The sequence below is a fragment of the Euleptes europaea genome, chromosome 9 (genome assembly GCF_029931775.1).
Source record: "Euleptes europaea isolate rEulEur1 chromosome 9, rEulEur1.hap1, whole genome shotgun sequence".
Classification (NCBI taxonomy): domain Eukaryota; kingdom Metazoa; phylum Chordata; class Lepidosauria; order Squamata; family Sphaerodactylidae; genus Euleptes; species Euleptes europaea.
In genome coordinates, this window is record NC_079320.1 from 47,208,400 (window position 1) to 47,225,907 (window position 17,508).

At 42.6% G+C, this 17,508-nt stretch overlaps 1 protein-coding gene across 1 annotated transcript in view; it reads right to left on the reverse strand.

Annotated features, from left to right (window-relative positions):
* Positions 1 to 352: 352 nt before the first annotated feature.
* The window catches only part of PDGFC (platelet derived growth factor C), a 162,857-nt gene continuing 145,701 nt past the window's right edge, over positions 353 to 17,508 (reverse strand). Inside the window, exons 4-6 of the mRNA XM_056855565.1 lie at positions 4,648 to 4,855; positions 1,097 to 1,314; positions 353 to 651 (exon numbers count right to left, since the gene is read on the reverse strand). Coding sequence (XP_056711543.1) covers positions 535 to 651; positions 1,097 to 1,314; positions 4,648 to 4,855 — 543 coding nt within the window. The 3' untranslated portion in view covers positions 353 to 534. The remainder of the gene's footprint in view (positions 652 to 1,096; positions 1,315 to 4,647; positions 4,856 to 17,508) is intronic.

The window sequence follows — 17,508 nt, forward strand, 5'->3', positions numbered from 1 at the left end:
AATATAAACAAAAACACTTGCAGGCTATAGAGAGAAGAATAAAAACACTCCCTATTTCCATCTTCTCCTTCTTCCTCACATACCCTGACTGTTCAGCTTTGCTAAGTATTTTTACTGGGAACCATGACAAAGTGTCCAGTCTTTTCTACTCGTATCTACGAAAAATTAAGCTTCATTCAAAATAAGCCAGTCTGTAAGACAATTAACACTTTGATTTAGAATACACAGGAGTTGCTGAGTAGACTTGAGAGATTCCAGATGTTTCAAACTGTAAGCCAGAAGTAACAGACCTGTAGAAGCAAGACAACCAGAGTCCAGTCTTCGTCTGTCTTTTCCTATACTTCTAAACAAAGCTTTTACATTACATATATAACCCCAGTTTGATTGTGTCCTTTTTTCTCCCAGAGCTGTCAGTCATGACGATTTTCCAAGAAAACAACTGAGATTATAGAAGGGAATTAATGCACAAGCCCCAGAACAGAATCAGCCACTGTTTGAATGCTCTGTAAAAGAAACAAGCAAATCTAGCTTCTTTTATCCTTCTGTATTTCCTTTACAAACACATTCACATTCCTCGTGATGTTCCAAAGGTACATCTGTCAGAGATTTATGTAGTCCTCTTACACCGCTCCTGGGCTTCAGCTGTAGGACCTGCAAGAGGACAGTTCAAGAAAGTCTTCTTTTATATCAAGAGGTATGATGATCATAACGTTAAGACTATATATCCCCACAAGTAAAGCAGCAGCCTTCTCCAGACCTGTGCAATTTGATGAAGTAATTCTCCTATGACCCAACCACTCCACTTATGTAAAACCTTATACACAACACTTCTCTATAACGGGACACAAAATGTATTCTAACATAAACTTTCATGAAGCAGAGCGCACTTGTTTAGATGCCATCTCATTGCATCTGAAGAAGTGGGTTCCAGTCCACAAAAGCTTTTGCTGGAATGAAATGTTTTGAAGTCTTTAAGGTGCCACTAGACTTCTATTGATTTTTTGCTTCTACAGACAAACACAGGTGTCCCAGTAATTGTTCATAAGGTTTTGTTTTGTTTTTGGTTACAATTTATTTATGGGGGGGAGCACTATACCTCATGGTATTTTTTGGTGACCTTGGTGGGCACACACTGGCACTCACTACAAGAATGCTGACAGCAGGCACAATTTCCACCACAACGTTTAACCAGCAGACAAAGTGGCCAAAAGATGGTGTCTGTTCGCTTCAGCTCTTCCCGTAGCGACACCGAAATGTTACGCGGAGTACAGCTATACAGTCGCACTTCCTCCTTCAGAAGGTTCAGATCGACCACTGAAAATTTAAAAACAACAACAACATTTCTTGTCAGTTGTTCATCAGGTTTTACCAGTATAAATACTCATTGCTCCATCCCTTCACTTTCAGTGATAGATCTACTAACTACAGAACTGCTGGATGTACATGGCTCTGTGCAATGAGGACTCTTGTGCATCATGGGAGTTAAGCTTTATTCCTAGCCAGCTGATAGATATGTCTTCCTCAAGCTCATGATTCAGACTGGTATCAATGGGGGCCATGGCTCAGTGACAGATCATCTGAATTACCTGCAGAAGGTCCTCTGGTTCAATCTCTAGCCTCACCAGTTAAAAGCATCAGTGAAAAGGTGAGGTGGAAGACCTTTACCTGCAACCCTGGAGAGCTGCTGTTAGCCACAGAAGGCAACAGACCTTATTGGACCAAAGGTCCAATTCAACTTCAGACATAATTATGCCTTTAATTGTATTCCAACTACTGAATCTTAATTGAGGTATTTTGGGTGTTGCCACTTACCAGAATTTGAACCAATACCCAGAATCCATACAGAACTACCTGAATTTGGATAACTAGATTTCATCACTTGTCAAGATACATTAATTATACTACGGTATGTACCTTTTCAGTATACTGCACTTTACATGAATAGCTTGCCAGAAGTTTGACTTCTGTACTTTTTTTTATATTATATCATCAAGTCTTTGAAGTGAGAATTTCCCTTCATCTCTCCCTTCCGTTCCACTATCTGTCTTGTACAAAATATAAATATACTTTAACATACTGTAGAGCATAAGACTAAATGAGATAATGTATATATATTCCTTTAAAATGTTTGCTCAGCTAAAATAAAAGGTTATATGGATCTACCAAGTGAACTGAACTATAAAGCCTATTAGAATGTGAAAATTTAAACACCCTTTGAACTCAGCACCCATTCATTCATCATGTTTGACACAAAAGTCAAAAGACCTTTTTCAGAACAAGTTCAGAAAAGTTGTTTGCAGTGGCAAAGTCATGATATGAATAAGAGCTATTAAACTGAAAACCAAATCTAATCCAAACACAAAAAATGTTCCTACTAGGTAGCTTCAAATAAAAAGTTTCTCACAAACACTGATTAATAAACACAAATTTTTGTAAGTGTTAGTGAGAATAAACCTACCAGTGATACACTAATATTTTAAGATTTCTTCAATTAGCTGCATTTGGATTTTGTTATACACACAGATCTTTTTTTACCTTAAAACGTTTTTACCATTTTCAAATTATACCATACAGAAGCAACCTAAAACATTTATCTGTTTATATCAAGATTGTAACAATGCTTACAATTAATGAAAGGAAACTAAAATCTATCTCAACCCTTCTCATACCTGCACTATCATGGCAGATCTCCAGACTTTAACCAACCATTCCCTAATTGTGGAAATTACCAAGGATTGCCATTCGGAGATATTTATAAGTTCTCCTTTCTTTCCAATGGGGACCCAAAGTGGCTTACATCATTCTTCTCTCCTCCATTTTATCTCACAACAATCCTGTGAGGGATGTTAGGCTGAGAGTGTTTTGAGTGGCCCAAGGTCACTTTTCTTACTTCTATCACTTCAGCCAGAGACAGAGCAAGAGAGAGAGAGCTGTTCATCTTAGACAAAACAGTATTTTCTGTTGGCTCTGTCCCTTGACTCTTTGTTCTATTCTCTAACCCCTCTGTCCTTGGGCATATGGGCTTTGCCCCTTGGCCCAAGTTTCCTACCGTCGGTTGGGTGGGACCTGCCCCAAAATGGGGTCCACCCTTTGCTAGATTTGTGCCTTCCAAGAATATATCCAGATTGGACTCATTATGGTCAGGACATTTACAAAGGAAGTTTCACAATTCTACAAATTATTACTCCATGTTGCCTCACTCAGAAGATTCAAATGAAATGTCCAAATGAAAATAATCTCTCCTGTCCCAATCCTAACTTTCTTTAATTTGAAGGATCAAATACTAGCTTTTGAGACCTTAGCATTTCTTTACATCTATATTGCTGCCGAGAGAACACAATTAAAATGACAAAACTGAAAAGTAACTAATCTAAACTATGGTATTTGAAGCCCAAGGTGAACTTTCAATTAAATCATCAACACATTCAGGTCACCAAAACCCACTACTTTCAGTGAATGTATTTCCACCCCCCCCCCTCAAAAAGGCATCAAATAGTATTAAAAATCAAACATTTCATTTCTGTAACAATTCTACATGTCAACAGTTAATACCATGTCATCTCAATGGGACACATTTTCTTTTCTGCCTTAGGCTATTACATTTCAGACTTGTTAATGCAGTCTCAGGGTGGTCTTTTTAAGATGGATGTGGCAAAACTGGGATATGTTTATTCAATGGAAATTCTATTTCAGTGTCTAATTAGAACCTTTTAAAAAGATTTATTCTGATAGTGTTTTCTTTTTGTCAAGGAGCAAGAAAGCATAATTCTGCAGGAGTGGTTTTTGTACAGATTTTATCCAATACCTGTTAATATACAGAAGAATCTAAAAAAGATAAACATTGACAAATAGCAATACTTTCGCTCTTTCCCAATTAAAGTATTGCTATTTGCCAATGTTTATCTTTTTAAAAAATATATGATTTCAAGGTCTTGTGAATCATAACTATTAGTTCTCCATAGATCATATGGTTCAGCTCCGTTATATGTTTTAAAAGATATTCTTACATACACACTGTAGCTTACCGTCAGTCACACAGTGAAGATCCTTGTGCTGTGGTGGCAGCTTCTGCAGCACCAACTTTTTAAAAACATCCGCAGCCAACCAATATCTCCAATGGCCAATCAGAAGCCCTGCTGGGCAAAAAAGCCTCACCTGGCAACACCCACTTTGTAAAAAACACTTGGTGGGCACCAGGAAAAGTGCTGGTGGGCACCATGGTGCCCTGGGGCACCATTTTGGAGACCAATGATGTAATCTACTGTTGGTCTTATTCTCCACGAATCACTTCAGGCATTCACTCTCACTGTAAAGTGACTGGTCCAGGTCCAAATCGCAGAAGCAGGAGTGGGGCCACCCCACAAAGAAGAGGGAGATTTCAGCACTCTTGGGAGAACCCTTTACCTCTCCCATTGAATGGGGCACAATCACATAAACAGTGAACAGTTCCAGATATTTCATTCCATTCCAATGACAGTGTAATACGCACACTCTAAATGTAATAGCTGCAGGATGATGATCTTGTACATACAATAAATATACAGAAGGAATACCTATCTGTAAATTCTCTCAGGAGATTAACAGTTCTATGCTAGAATATGAGGGCCAAAAACAACAAAAAAGCAAAATCATAGAACAGCTGCTTACCTCTAGATTTTCTTCCATGAATGTATGCTTTTCCAAGGAGCTGCCAGGCTGGTTTATACAAGTCTTCCAAATCTAACTGCCATCTGTCTGGTTCAAGGTACCGGATAAGTTCTTCCACAGTACTAAATCCAGCGACAGCATTGTTTAGCAAGTCTAAAGGGAAAGCGGAGGGTGGTAACACCGTTGGGCTGGCGGATTCTGTCTGATGCTGCAATGAGACAGATTGCAATTAAAAACTGAACTCTGTTGAAGCCAATCTATTTTGAAGTTCAAAGCCTATAAAAGAAAAAAAAAGTTCTTATCTAGTTCATCAGAGAATATCAATAGCGATGATTAGTCACTATTTTTTGAGTAATTTATCTCCAACTTTCATTACACAGTTTCCTCCTAGCAATTTTGGGATATAAAATGACAACTTATTATACTATTTTGCTGAATGGTAAATGGTATGTTGGAAATTATTAAAGATAATGACCTCAGTGGAAAAATATACCTCAATTTAAAGCAATTACTTTCTGTAAAAATGCTTATATACATATCTATTAGGTTGTATTTTAATATTAAGGGAAATGGTTTTGATAAAATAGATAAGAAATTGGTCTACATATTTTGTTGAACTATATAAAGGAATCAACTGCCAATATTCTTGACAATGGAAACTTAAATTTTCAAAGCAACAGCCATTCAAAAAGCCATTATTTACTGAACAGTTTACATAACTCAAGACTTCTGCTGGCATTATTATTTGCTTCTAACCCTAATTCAAGATGCTGGTACTGACCTTTAAAGCCCTATACACCTTACTGCCAACATACTTGAAAGACCACTGACTCCTCTTATTAGCCCAACTTCCTGTGTGTTTAATGTGTTTATGTTTTAATTGTGTTATTTTATATATATTTGTATTTTAAATGCTATAATGGTTTAATGTTTGCCGTCTTGGGGGCCCTGAACTGGGTGGAAAGGAAGCAGAGAAATACTTTAAACAATTAAACAATGCCCTTCCCTTGAAAATGTCCTGTAAGACAAGGTATTTTTTAAAAGAAAGAGGTGTATGGCAAACCTGATATATATTATACCAAAGAAAATGCAAACAAACAAATGTTCTTCTGGCCCACAAAAAGCACTAATCTTCTTCCCATAAAAAGAACTAATCTTAAAATAATGTTATATCTTTAGATTTATTTTGAACCTTATACTATAATATTCCTGCAAGTATCCATGCAACTTCATCCATATTTTAAAAGCAATGATTAACATAGTGTTGATAAAAAAAGAATGTTGACAGAAACATTTCTGAAGACTTCAGGACCTAGCAGTACTGTACACAACTATCCATTTATGATTTCTTATGTTCCATATTTTTCTCTCCCCACCACGTTCATAGATAGGTAATATACTGCTTTATATCTGGGCTGCCATAGCACAATAGGGAGGGTATGGAATCAACCCTTTTCTGTTAAACTTAGGGCAAGTCATGGATACCATCAGGAAAAATAACATTAAGTAAGATTCAGGTTTATTTTAGCAGATTATATGCACAGACGTTAGAACATTATGTACTTCCTGCACTTTAGTCCCCCATTTGCAAATTGGTGTCTAGCAAGTTATTTCTTTAAAGCTGAGTTATGAATAAAGGGCCCTGAAAGCTAGGCTTAGTAAAACTAGCCTGAGAGCTTAGAGCACATTCCAGAGTGGACAGTAATGGGATAGATGGTCCAATAATTTGACTCAATATTAGGTAAAGGGCTGTGGTCATCAACTATGAGGAGAGCTCTCTAGCAAGGGTAAACTCACACAGCTGTGAGCTGAGCTTGTTTTCCTTTCATGGGCAGGCTTTGTATCTGTAAAAGTTGAAGACTAACCTGCTGAATTGGTTTGCTTCATATCTTATTATGGGGGTGGGGATTACATGTTCCTGTCAAGAATGAATAAACTGTTCATTTCGCACATACATTCAAATCTCAATCTGAATGTGACAAAAAATCTGCAGTGATTCTAAATCATATTAAATTTGCAATCATGTAGATTATGAAAAACTCAAAAACAACTGAGGGGCGGGAGAGTAATTTCCTGATACTTTAGCAGTGCAGCGTGCACAAGGTATAAAGTTGTACAAACAAGACTCTAATAAACAAACTATGTCAATTATAGGGATGCAACACACTTGCGATGCTTTGCAAAATGCAAGAATATTAAAGGAAGTGGCAAAAGGAACCTGAAACACAGGGATGAAATGTGATGACAGAGTTGAAGCTTTTTCTTTTCCCCCTGCATGCGGAGTGAAAAGGGACATTTTCTTCCTTGAAGGCAAGACAAGTACTGATTTGCAGAGCGGTTTGCACAGGAATGCCGGGCATGTAACTTATTGTGATTTCAATGTAATGTACAGGTGATTATCCATGCTCAAACCTCAAATGGAATCACTTTAACAATGGTTGTTATACATCATATGAATATTGCTTAGATGATACTCTCTCCTTTTAGTGGTGTTAGTTTGGCAATTCACATTAGATAGAACAGATAAAATGCTTTGGCGTAGATAGCAAGAAACCACGACTGACAGTAGTGACAAGTATCTGGCTTTTAATTAATTCCTGGTTTCAATTGAATTATGTGAACATCTTTTATGTATCTAATAATAAAATGGGTGGCTTGTGCCAACCCTAAGGGAAGCAAAACCAAGTCATTCATGTACAAGGGGTTATATACTTCAAGTCCTCCCTAGTTTTATTTAGGACTACATATACTTGAAGCAATCCTAAACTATGATTTTAAAATTTTGGTTTTAATGTGTTTTTATGTACTCTATTTGTGCTGTAAGCTGCCTGGAGCTCCATACAGAAGAAAGACAGCTAATAAACGTTTTAAATAGATAACTAAATACAAAAATGCAGAAAATTGACTTTTCTGAACCAAAAGAAAAAAACAAAAGCTCTGATGAGGGCTGTTCCAAGATGCCTGCAATGTTAAAATGAGAGCAGTTCAATCAGAGAGAGAGAAAAAGACTTGGACAAATTGGCCTGCTCAAGCCTCTAAGAGCTCCTAGAAGGGGTTATATACATTCAGGGTGGGAAGAATTTCCCAATCATTGACACCCACACCCACTTTTCTTCCTAGGTTCATTTTAGAGTTTCCAGTCTCCAGGTGGCGCCAGGAGTTCTCCCAGAATTACAACTTATCTCCAGAATTATAACTTATCTCCTTCCTCTCCTCTCAAAACCCCAACCTCCATAGGAACTGCCTCCAAACCTCCAGGAACTTCCCAAGCTGGAGCTGGCAACTTCAGTTCACTTTTTTAATTTATTTTTTATTATTAGCAAAGTCAAAATAGTTTAGGATAATGTTTTCGGATAAGTTCTATGGTGAAAGGAAGGAAGGAAGGAAGGAAGGAAGGAAGGAAGGAAGGAAGGAAGGAAGGAAGGAAGGAAGGAAGGAAGGAAGGAAGGAAGAAAGAAAGAAAGAAAGAAAGAAAGAAAGAAAGAAAGAAAGAAAGAAAGAAAGAAAGACTTGTGTTCCAGTGACAGGACAGGGAAACATGCTTTTGGACTGAAACTCTTCGCTCTAACACAGCAGCTGTCAACTGAGGCATAAGTGCTGGGGGAGGGAATAAGTGCTCTCATAATTGGAATACGTACTACTATAGCATGTGTGTTCTAATTGCATTCAAAGCAGCAGAAACATTTAAAAACACGAGAGCTCTTTCACAGAGAAATCAGAAAGCTTAAGAAGAATAAACATTGCAATTTATTTTCATAAAACTATAAATGAACTGTAGCCAGTGACAAAGTCAGTACCCTCTTATGTTATGGGGGATGTGGTCAGCCACAACTGAAGACTGCCTTCCTTTTAGTAGCTTTTTAAAACTACTCATATGAATCAAAATATGGGAAACTTTATCAAACAAAACCAAACTAAGCGGTTAGCTTGAAAGTGCTTACAGCATGTTTGTTTTTCTCTGATTTCACACAGCAGTCTGCTTGTGAACTAAATATTTTGAAGGGCCACTGGGACAGAGTGATTGGAGTATCAAATTCCACAGAAAGGATGCAGTCATCACTGACCAAATGCTCTCCCACAACATCAAATGGAAATCTAATTGTACTTGACACATCCCTCTTAGACATCATACGTTGCATTAGATTTATGATTAGGACTGTTAAATGCCCATTTATGAAGTTTGCTACCCAAGACAACTATACCAGGCAGTGGGCAACAACTGATCTATGAATTATATGCCATCCTTGAGGCGGTTTACATGCTCCTGAAGAGTCTTTATATCATACCATATAACATCTCAAAATACATATTTCTTATGCACGTAAAAGACTGTTACCAATATTTTCAAACTGTCTTGCAATTATATATTTAGAGAGTGTATATTGCATTTATTGTTATAAAATGTTTACAGTATTAACAATACACCATGCCATCTCCTCTCCTCTAAGTCACAGTTTCCCTCAAAAACTACTGAAAAGCCCCATTCCGATTTTTTCTTTATTTCAGACCAACAATTTCCTAATATTCTAGAAAAAGCAATGGTTATCAACTAGCTATACTTAAAGGTTCTATTTAATAGATTTCAATCCCACCTTTTGACATATTTAAACCCAGAGGAGTGTAACGGAATTTTTAAACAATACAACTTTAAATACAAGAAACAATGCCACTTATGCAAACATCCCTGGAGACTAAAACAGGTACCGTATATACTCGCGTATAAGCCGACCCGTGTATAAGCCGAGGTGCCTAATTTCACCCCAAAAATGGGGGAAAATTAGGCATCCGCATATAAGCCAAGGGTCGGCTTATACAACCCCCGGGTCGCCCTCCCAACCGACCTCCCGGGCCCTCCAGACCCACCCCGACCCCAGCGCCACCCTAGGGGGGGAGGGGGAAGAGCCCCTGAACGCCCTACTTACCGGGAGAGGCGGCGATTAGCTGGCGGCGGCGGCCCCCCCGGCGCGCAGGAGGCTGCGCAGGCCGCTCCTGGCCCGGGGGAAGGCATGCTGGAGGCGGCGGCGCCCCCCCGGATCGCAGGAGGCTGCGCAGGCCGCTCCTGGCCCTGCGCAGGCCGCTCCTGGCCCGGGGAAGGCATGCTGGAGGCGGCGGCGGCAGCGGCAGCCCCCCCGGCACGCAGGAGGCTGCGTAGGCCGCTCCTGGCCCGGGGGAAGGCACGCTGGCGGCGGCGCCCCCCCCCCCGGATCGCAGGAGGCTGCGCAGGCTGCTCCTGGCCCGGGGGAAGGCGTGCTGGAGGCAGCGGTGGTTTCCCCCCTCCCTCCACCTACCGTATTGACCCGCGTATAAGCCGAGTTGGCATTTTTCAGCCCTTTTTAGGGGCTGAAAAACATGGCCTATACGCGAGTATATACAGTATCTATCTAGTCCACTATCCCCCCCCCAACAGTAGCCAGTCAGATGTCTCTGGGTGCTTCATAAGCAGGGCATGAAGGTGATGACCAACCTCAGTTGTTTTTAGCATTTTGTATTCAACAGCATACTATTGTTGAAATAAGGGAAATGTTTTAAAGACCAGGTTTTACTTTCATCTAAATACTTTCTAAGAAGTACAGAGTATAAAGATTTTATATAAAACAATTTACAACATGAGATAGGGTGATCAAAAAGTGCTATCGAGATTAGCATCTGTATAAATGGAAGAAGTCCAAGATGATCACATTTTATTTCGGAACAGGAGATTTCAAAAATGAGAGGATTAGTCAAAAGGAAGATAGAGGGTCAATTCCGTAAAGGATATTTGCAAACTATTTAAATCCACATTAATAGATACTTAGGATGTAGGGTTGCTAGCCTCCAAGTGGGACCTGAAGATCTCCCAGAATTACAACTGATCTCTAGACTACAGAACTCCCCATTAATCGCTCAAGTGGGTCATGGGAGCTAGAAAGGAAAGGTCTACACTACAGAAATCAGTTCACCTGGAGAAAATGGCACCTTAAGAGGAAAAAATCTATGGTATACTATAGATTGGGGTCTCCAACCTTTTTGAGCTTGTGGGCACCATTGGAATTCTGACACAAGGTGGTGGGTATAACTACAAAATGGCTGTCACAGGAGGTAGATCCAACCACACAGAGGAAACCAAAGTGCAGGGAGAAAAGGGATAATTTAAAAAAAATATACTGGGAAAGAAGAGTGAGACAGAATGTAGCATTGTTCTACTCACCGTGAATGCTCATTCTCGGAACTGAGGCGAAGGCGTCTTGATTCGTGGGTTATTTCCCTCCATCTTCAGGGTAGGCAGGACTAAGTTTTTATTGGCTTCCTGTCTTCCCTTGGTGGGAAATAGCCTGCTAAGCCTCAGATACAGACTTGCCTAGCTACTTAAGAGACAGGAATAAAGCTCCTTGATCAACAAAAGTCAACAACACATGAAAAAACGACACAATATACAGTGGAACCTCAAACATCAACTTGAGAACTCAGAGAATTTCTGATTAAAACAGTAACGTGTACTACAAGTAGGAATCCTACTGGACTACGTATGGAAAGAAAGGCCAAATTATCTCTGGACTATGAGTGTACTCGTTATAAGTATGTACGGGCGGGCAAGACGCCTTCGCCTCAGTTCCGAGAATGAGCATTCACGGTGAGTAGAACAATGCTACATTCTCCAAACTGAGGCTTCAGCGTCTTGATTCGTGGGACCTCCAAGAGCTCCCTAACGGGTGGGAAGTGCCTCCTATTCCACAACATGTTGCAGAACCCTACGCCCGAAAGCTGCCTGAGCAGAAGCCCACTTATTTATCCTATAGTGCTTGGTGAATGTCGACACTGAAGCCCATGTGGCCGCTTTACAAATTTCTTCAACGGAGGCTTGCCGATCAAAGGCCGCAGATGTGGCCGCACTTCTAAGTGAGTGCGCTGTAATTCCCTCAGGAACTGGTTTCCCCAATGAATTGTATGCCTGAGCAATACACAGTTTGAGAGTACTGCTAATTGCTGATGCTGACATTCTCTTTCCCTTACCCGGGTTGGAAATTCCAATAAACATGAAATCAGTTTGTCGGAAAGGCTGAGTTCTTTTTATAAAACTGCGAAGAGCCCTACGCACGTCTAGGGTGTGCCAAGCTTTTTCTTTTGGACCTGACGGATTGGGGCAAAAGGAGGGAAGGATAATTTCTTGATTCCTATGAAAGGAGGAATTGATTTTAGGTCTGAAGGTGGGGTCAGGTATCAAAACCACCTTGTCTTTATGGAATGTGCATAATCCTTTCGCAATAGAAAGGGCCCTAAGCTCAGACACCCTTCTGGCCGAAGAAACGGCTACTAAGAATAAGACCTTCATTCTCAGGAATTTTAGGTCTACAGAACGGAGAGGTTCAAATGGAGCTTTTGTGAGGGCATTGAGGAGTAAATTTAAGTTCCATGATGGAAAACGGTGTCTGACTGGAGGCTGAATTTGAGCCACCCCTTTCAGAAAGGCTGTGACTTGTTGGTGTTTAGTAGTGGGAACCCCTTCGAGTTCTGGGATAACAGTGGCTAATGCAGCCACTTGCCTCCTTAAGGTGGAGCATGATAAATTAAGGTGCAAACCTTCCTGAAGGAACTCAAGAACCTGCTGAGGTCCAGGTTGCAGTGGGTCTATTCCCTTCCGTCTTGCCCAGAGGACAAAGGCCTTCCAGGAGGAATTATAAACACGCCTAGTGGATGGTTTGCGTGCTTCAGAGATGGTATTTACTACCTCGACAGAGTAGCCTCTGTCTAGCAGAGCTTTCCGCTCAAGCACCAGGCGGTTAAGGAGAACCAATGGGGGTCTGGGTGGATCAGATGTCCTTGGCTGAGGGTTCCCCATCGAGTCGGAATCTGCCAAGGGTCTTGGCATGATAGTTGCCTTAGGGCTGCAAACCAGGGGCGACGTGGCCAGAAGGGAGCCACTAATATGACCTCTGCTTTCTCTCTCCTGATCTTTCTCAACACTTTGGCCAGGATGGGTAATGGTGGGAACGCATAGAGAAGTCCCCGAGGCCACGGACTTAGAAGGGCGTCCGTGGCCTCCGCCTCCGGCTGGTAAAACCTGGAGAAAAACCTTCTTACCTTGCAGTTTTCTGCGGAGGCGAATAAGTCGACCAAGGGATTTCCGAACGTGGATGTAATTTGAGAGAAGGTTGCATGGTCCAAGGACCATTCCCCTTCGTCGGCGAACCGCCTGCTTAACTGGTCCGCCTGCACGTTCAGAACACCCCTGATATGCTCGGCCCGTATTGAGAGCACATTGGATTGTGCCCAGACAAAGATCTGGGTTGCCTCTAGGTGTAAGGCCGAAGACCTGGAACCCCCTTGCTTGTTTATATAGGCTTTGGTTGCAGTGTTGTCTGTTCTGATAAGGACATGTAGCCCTGTAATCATGGGGGCAAAAACCTTGAGAGCTAGTTTTACCGCTCTCAGTTCTAGAACATTGATATGTAGATCTCTCTCCTTCAGTGACCATCTGCCCTGTGTCGAATGTGTTAGACAAGTGGCCCCCCAGCCCTCTAGGCTGGCATCTGTGATTATCTGTGTCGGTTCTGCGTGAATGTAAAAGGAGTGATTGGACAGATTCCTCCGATCCATCCACCAGCGTAGACTCTTTCGTGTCTCTGCTGAAAGTGAGATGAGCTTGTCTTTCTTTTGGGCAATGTCCTGCTGAAAAGGACGCAGTTGCCATTGGAGTGGCCTGGAGTGAAAACGGGCCCACGGCACCACTGACATACAAGCCACCATGTGACCCAACAGTTGTGCTAGCGTCATGATTTTTGCTGATCTGGACCTGGCTACGGAGGAAGCAGACTTGATTAGTTTTTGAATTCTCTCCTGGGAGAGAGAAATAGCATTGATCGATGAGTCTATCCTCACTCCCAGGTGGACCATTGATTGGGAAGGTGTCAGGGAGCTTTTCTGGAAATTGATGACATAGCCATGCTCCTGTAAGATTTGTATCACCCTGTTTGTGTGGACTGTGGATTGATGCTGAGAATGTGCACATATCAGTATGTCGTCCAGGTACGGATGTACCTGGATTCCTTCTTGTCTGATATTGGCCATGATGGTCACCAGGGTTTTGGTGAAGACCCTTGGAGCTGAGGTCAACCCGAATGGGAGGGCTCTGAACTGGAAGTGTTTGGTTCCAAAGGTAAACCTGAGGAAATGCCTGTGAGAATGATGAATGGCCAGATGTAAATATGCTTCGGTCAGGTCCACTGCTGTCATGAACGTGCCTGGGAGAAGGGAATCTATAATTGATTTTACTGTCTCCATACGGAAACGTCTCCGAGACATCCTTCGGTTTAAGTATTTTAGATTGAGGATGGCTCTCCAGTCCCCGTTCTTTTTGGGGACCGTGAAGAAAATTGAGTAGACTCCCAGGCCTTTCTCGAGAGCAGGGACCTGTTCGATGGCTCTGATAGATAGGAGGTGTTGTATGGCCCTGGTGGACCGGTCTCGTGTCTGTGTTCTGGATGGTACTGGGGAACTGAGAAAACGATCCTTCGGAGGGGAAGTAAACTCCAGTAAGTACCCCTGGGAAACGATCTGTAAAACCCAATTGTCCGGGGATGAAAGGGCCCACCTGGCACTGAAAAATTGGAGCCTCCCCCCGATGGGAATTTGGTCTGAGTCACTGTGGGTTGGGCTTGGGAAATTTATCTCCCCTGTCAGCACGAGGTTGCTGGGATTGGGGTCTGGAAAATTTCCCCCCCCCTGCGAAAAGATCTTGATGAATTCCAGGAGCCCCTCCTGGTGTCGCTTCTAAATCTGTTAGAGGTTCTAGGTTGACGAAAGGACTGAAAAGACGGAGATCTATGCTCCCTCTTGAATTGTTTTGGCATTACTTGTTTTTTGTCCTTCGTCTCTACTAAGATCTTATCCAGCCTATCCCCAAAAAGCTTGCCCTGTTGAATGGGATACGCCATAAGTGTAGTTTTGGTCTTGAAGTCTGCGGGCCATGACCTAAGCCAGAGAGCCCTGCGTATCGAGGTAACTGAAGCCATGGATCTAGCGGAGAAAGCCATGCTATCCAGTGAGGCATCTGCCATGAAGGAGATAGCCGATTGTACTCTTTCTAATCCCCCAATTATCCTCTGGTTGTTAGGAGGAATAAGTTGGATGAGCTTCTTTACCCACAGGTAAGAGGCTCGGGCGAAAAAGGAAGTTGCTGCACTAGCCTGGATTGCGAGTGCTGCATTCTCATGGGCTTTTTTGGTTAGAGCGTCAGCTTTTTTGTCCAATTGGTCCCTAATGGATCCCATGCCATCCTCGGGCACAAGACCCGGGTTTTGAAGATCAACCACCGGGGCATCTACCAGTGGGACTTTGAGAAGTTCCATCGCATGGGGAGCAAGAGAGTACAATTTCTTAATTGACTGAGGAGTCTGTCTGTTAGCAGCTGGGTTACTCCATTCATCCTGGACTGCCCTCATGAAAAACTCAGGGAAGGGAATCAGATTGTGCTTGGCTCTTTGACGAGGAAAACACTCTGGAACTCCCTGTTTCAGGTTATTTTTTACTTCTGCAGGGTCTGAGGATGGTTCGTTTAAGTCAAGTGCCAAAAGGGCCTTGGCTAACAGGGCTTGGTAGTCATCTGCTTTAAAGAGGCGCATCTGGGGTTCCTCACCCGGAAGTGCCTCCTCATCGGATTCAAACTCGCCCTCTTCTCTCTCGTCTCCCTCTTCTCCCTCCTCTCCAGACTCAAGGGAGGATTGGGAGCTAGTGCCCAGTACAACCTTATCGTTAACCTGAGAAGCCTGTGTTTTTAGGGCCGCTTTTGTAGGCCATTGTTTATTATTAGAAGGCCCCTCCCCAGGGTCTGATGTCCTGTCTCCCTCTCTCGAATAATGAGAACTATAAGAGTTGGATAGAGGGGATTCAACTTGTCCCTGTCCAGGGAAAAATTGCATTCTCATTTGGTATGACTGAAAAGCCATCCATTGCCTTTGCAAGGCTGTGTTAATCATGTCATCCGCCTCCTCTCTAGAAAAGGAGCGGTTGGACTCAGGAGGGGGGAAAGGGCTTCCGGTATTGGGGGCGCTGGATGACTGTTGCCCTGCCACAATAAAACTGGGAGGCAATTGAGGGCCCATAAGTGGAACAAAATGGCCGCCAGAAGGCAGAGGGGGAAAAGAACCACCCAAATTCGCGCCAAAATGGCCGCCGGCAAAAATAGGAACAGAAGAAAAATTACCGGTTCCGGACGAAGCTGGGGTCTGAGTCGCCAGAGAGGACGCCTGAAGAGACGCACTCGCTGCGCCCGCTGGGCCCGTGGAGCGGACGGGAGACTTTTTCCCGGCCCTCGAAGTTGCGCCTAGCATGGGCCCCCGTCTTTTGCGCTTACCGCCCTGTAGCGCTGGGGCTGCCCGCTTTTGTGCCGAAGCGGTCTTTTTTACTTTTTTATTTTTAGGCTTGCCCTCCGCGGGTGGTTCGGAGCCCTCCTGCTCCGCTCTCCCTAAGGCCTCGCTACTGCGGGCATTGGGAGGATCCACATCCTTTGAGGAGGACTGAACTAGCCCCACTTGATAGTCAGCCTCCGAGAGGAGGTCGTCCTCCCGATTTTCCATGGCGCCCGCCATTTTAGGCGCCCGGCAAGCCCCAAGGAAAAAATAAAAATATCTTCCCCGTCTCCCGCCCGAGACAAAAAAGGAGGGGGAGGGGAGAGAGACAGAAACAAATAATAATACAAATAACAGAACAAAAATAGTCAAGGAGCTGATCTAAAGATTCCTTAACTGGTAAGCGAGAGGAACGCTTACACCCTGCTCACCCTTCCGAGGCAGGACAGAACTGGGGCTTAGCAGGCTATTTCCCACCAAGGGAAGACAGGAAGCCAATAAAAACTTAGTCCTGCCTACCCTGAAGATGGAGGGAAATAACCCACGAATCAAGACGCTGAAGCCTCAGTTTGGAGAATAAAACCAACACTGTGGATGCAGTTGCTACTGAAAAAAACAACCATTGTTTTAATCTCACCAGCCAATCAGATCTCCAGTGGCCAGTTAGAATATCTGCTGGGCACGTGTCCCACCTGACCCAACCTAATTCTAAAAAACACTTGGTGGGCACCAGGAAAGGTGTTAGTGGGTGCCATAATGCCCATGGACACCATGTTGGGGACCCCTGCTATAGATTCTAGTTGAAATCCTTCCCAGATTCTCCCCACCACAAGCACTGCCCACAAATCTCCAGGAATATCCAAGACTGGAATTGGCAACCCTAATAGGATGCACACCAAAGCAAAATAAAGGAAACCATAAAGGCCAAAAATAGCCTCCTTTAAAAAGTGAAAATCTTTTACAAACAAGCTGAATCAACCTAGGTTTTGAGACAATAAATGTATGCTGACAACAAGGTGGGCAAAAAGAGGAGCAGATAGCTAAAAACACTGAGATAAGCAATAAGGATTTAAGTGCATTAGATGCAGGAAACTGAATGAGGATATTCGGCCTTTGGGAGCCAAATGAGTATACAGATTATTGCTAATAAAAGTAGAGAGATAACAGAGAAACTGAATTCAGTTTTCACTGCAGCAAATGTGGTGTAGTTACCCATCTGTCAGAAGAGTCAATCCAAGAAGAGTCATATAGAGATTATGAGAGATACCAGGGCAAGTGGACAAATTAAAACTATTAAGTCACCGAGTCTAGGTGGAATATACTGCTGAGGGCTCTCAAGAAACTCAAATGCAAAATTGTTCTAACAACAAAATTATCCTAACAACATTACTTGTCACTAAAACAAGCCTTCTTCTCATGAGGCCGAAAGGTAGTGAATGAAACACTGATTTTTTTTTTTTAAAGGATCCAGAGGAAGTCTGGGGAATCTTTACTTATTATCTGCTCTAGGTAAGTTGTTTAAAATGGTTATTAAAAT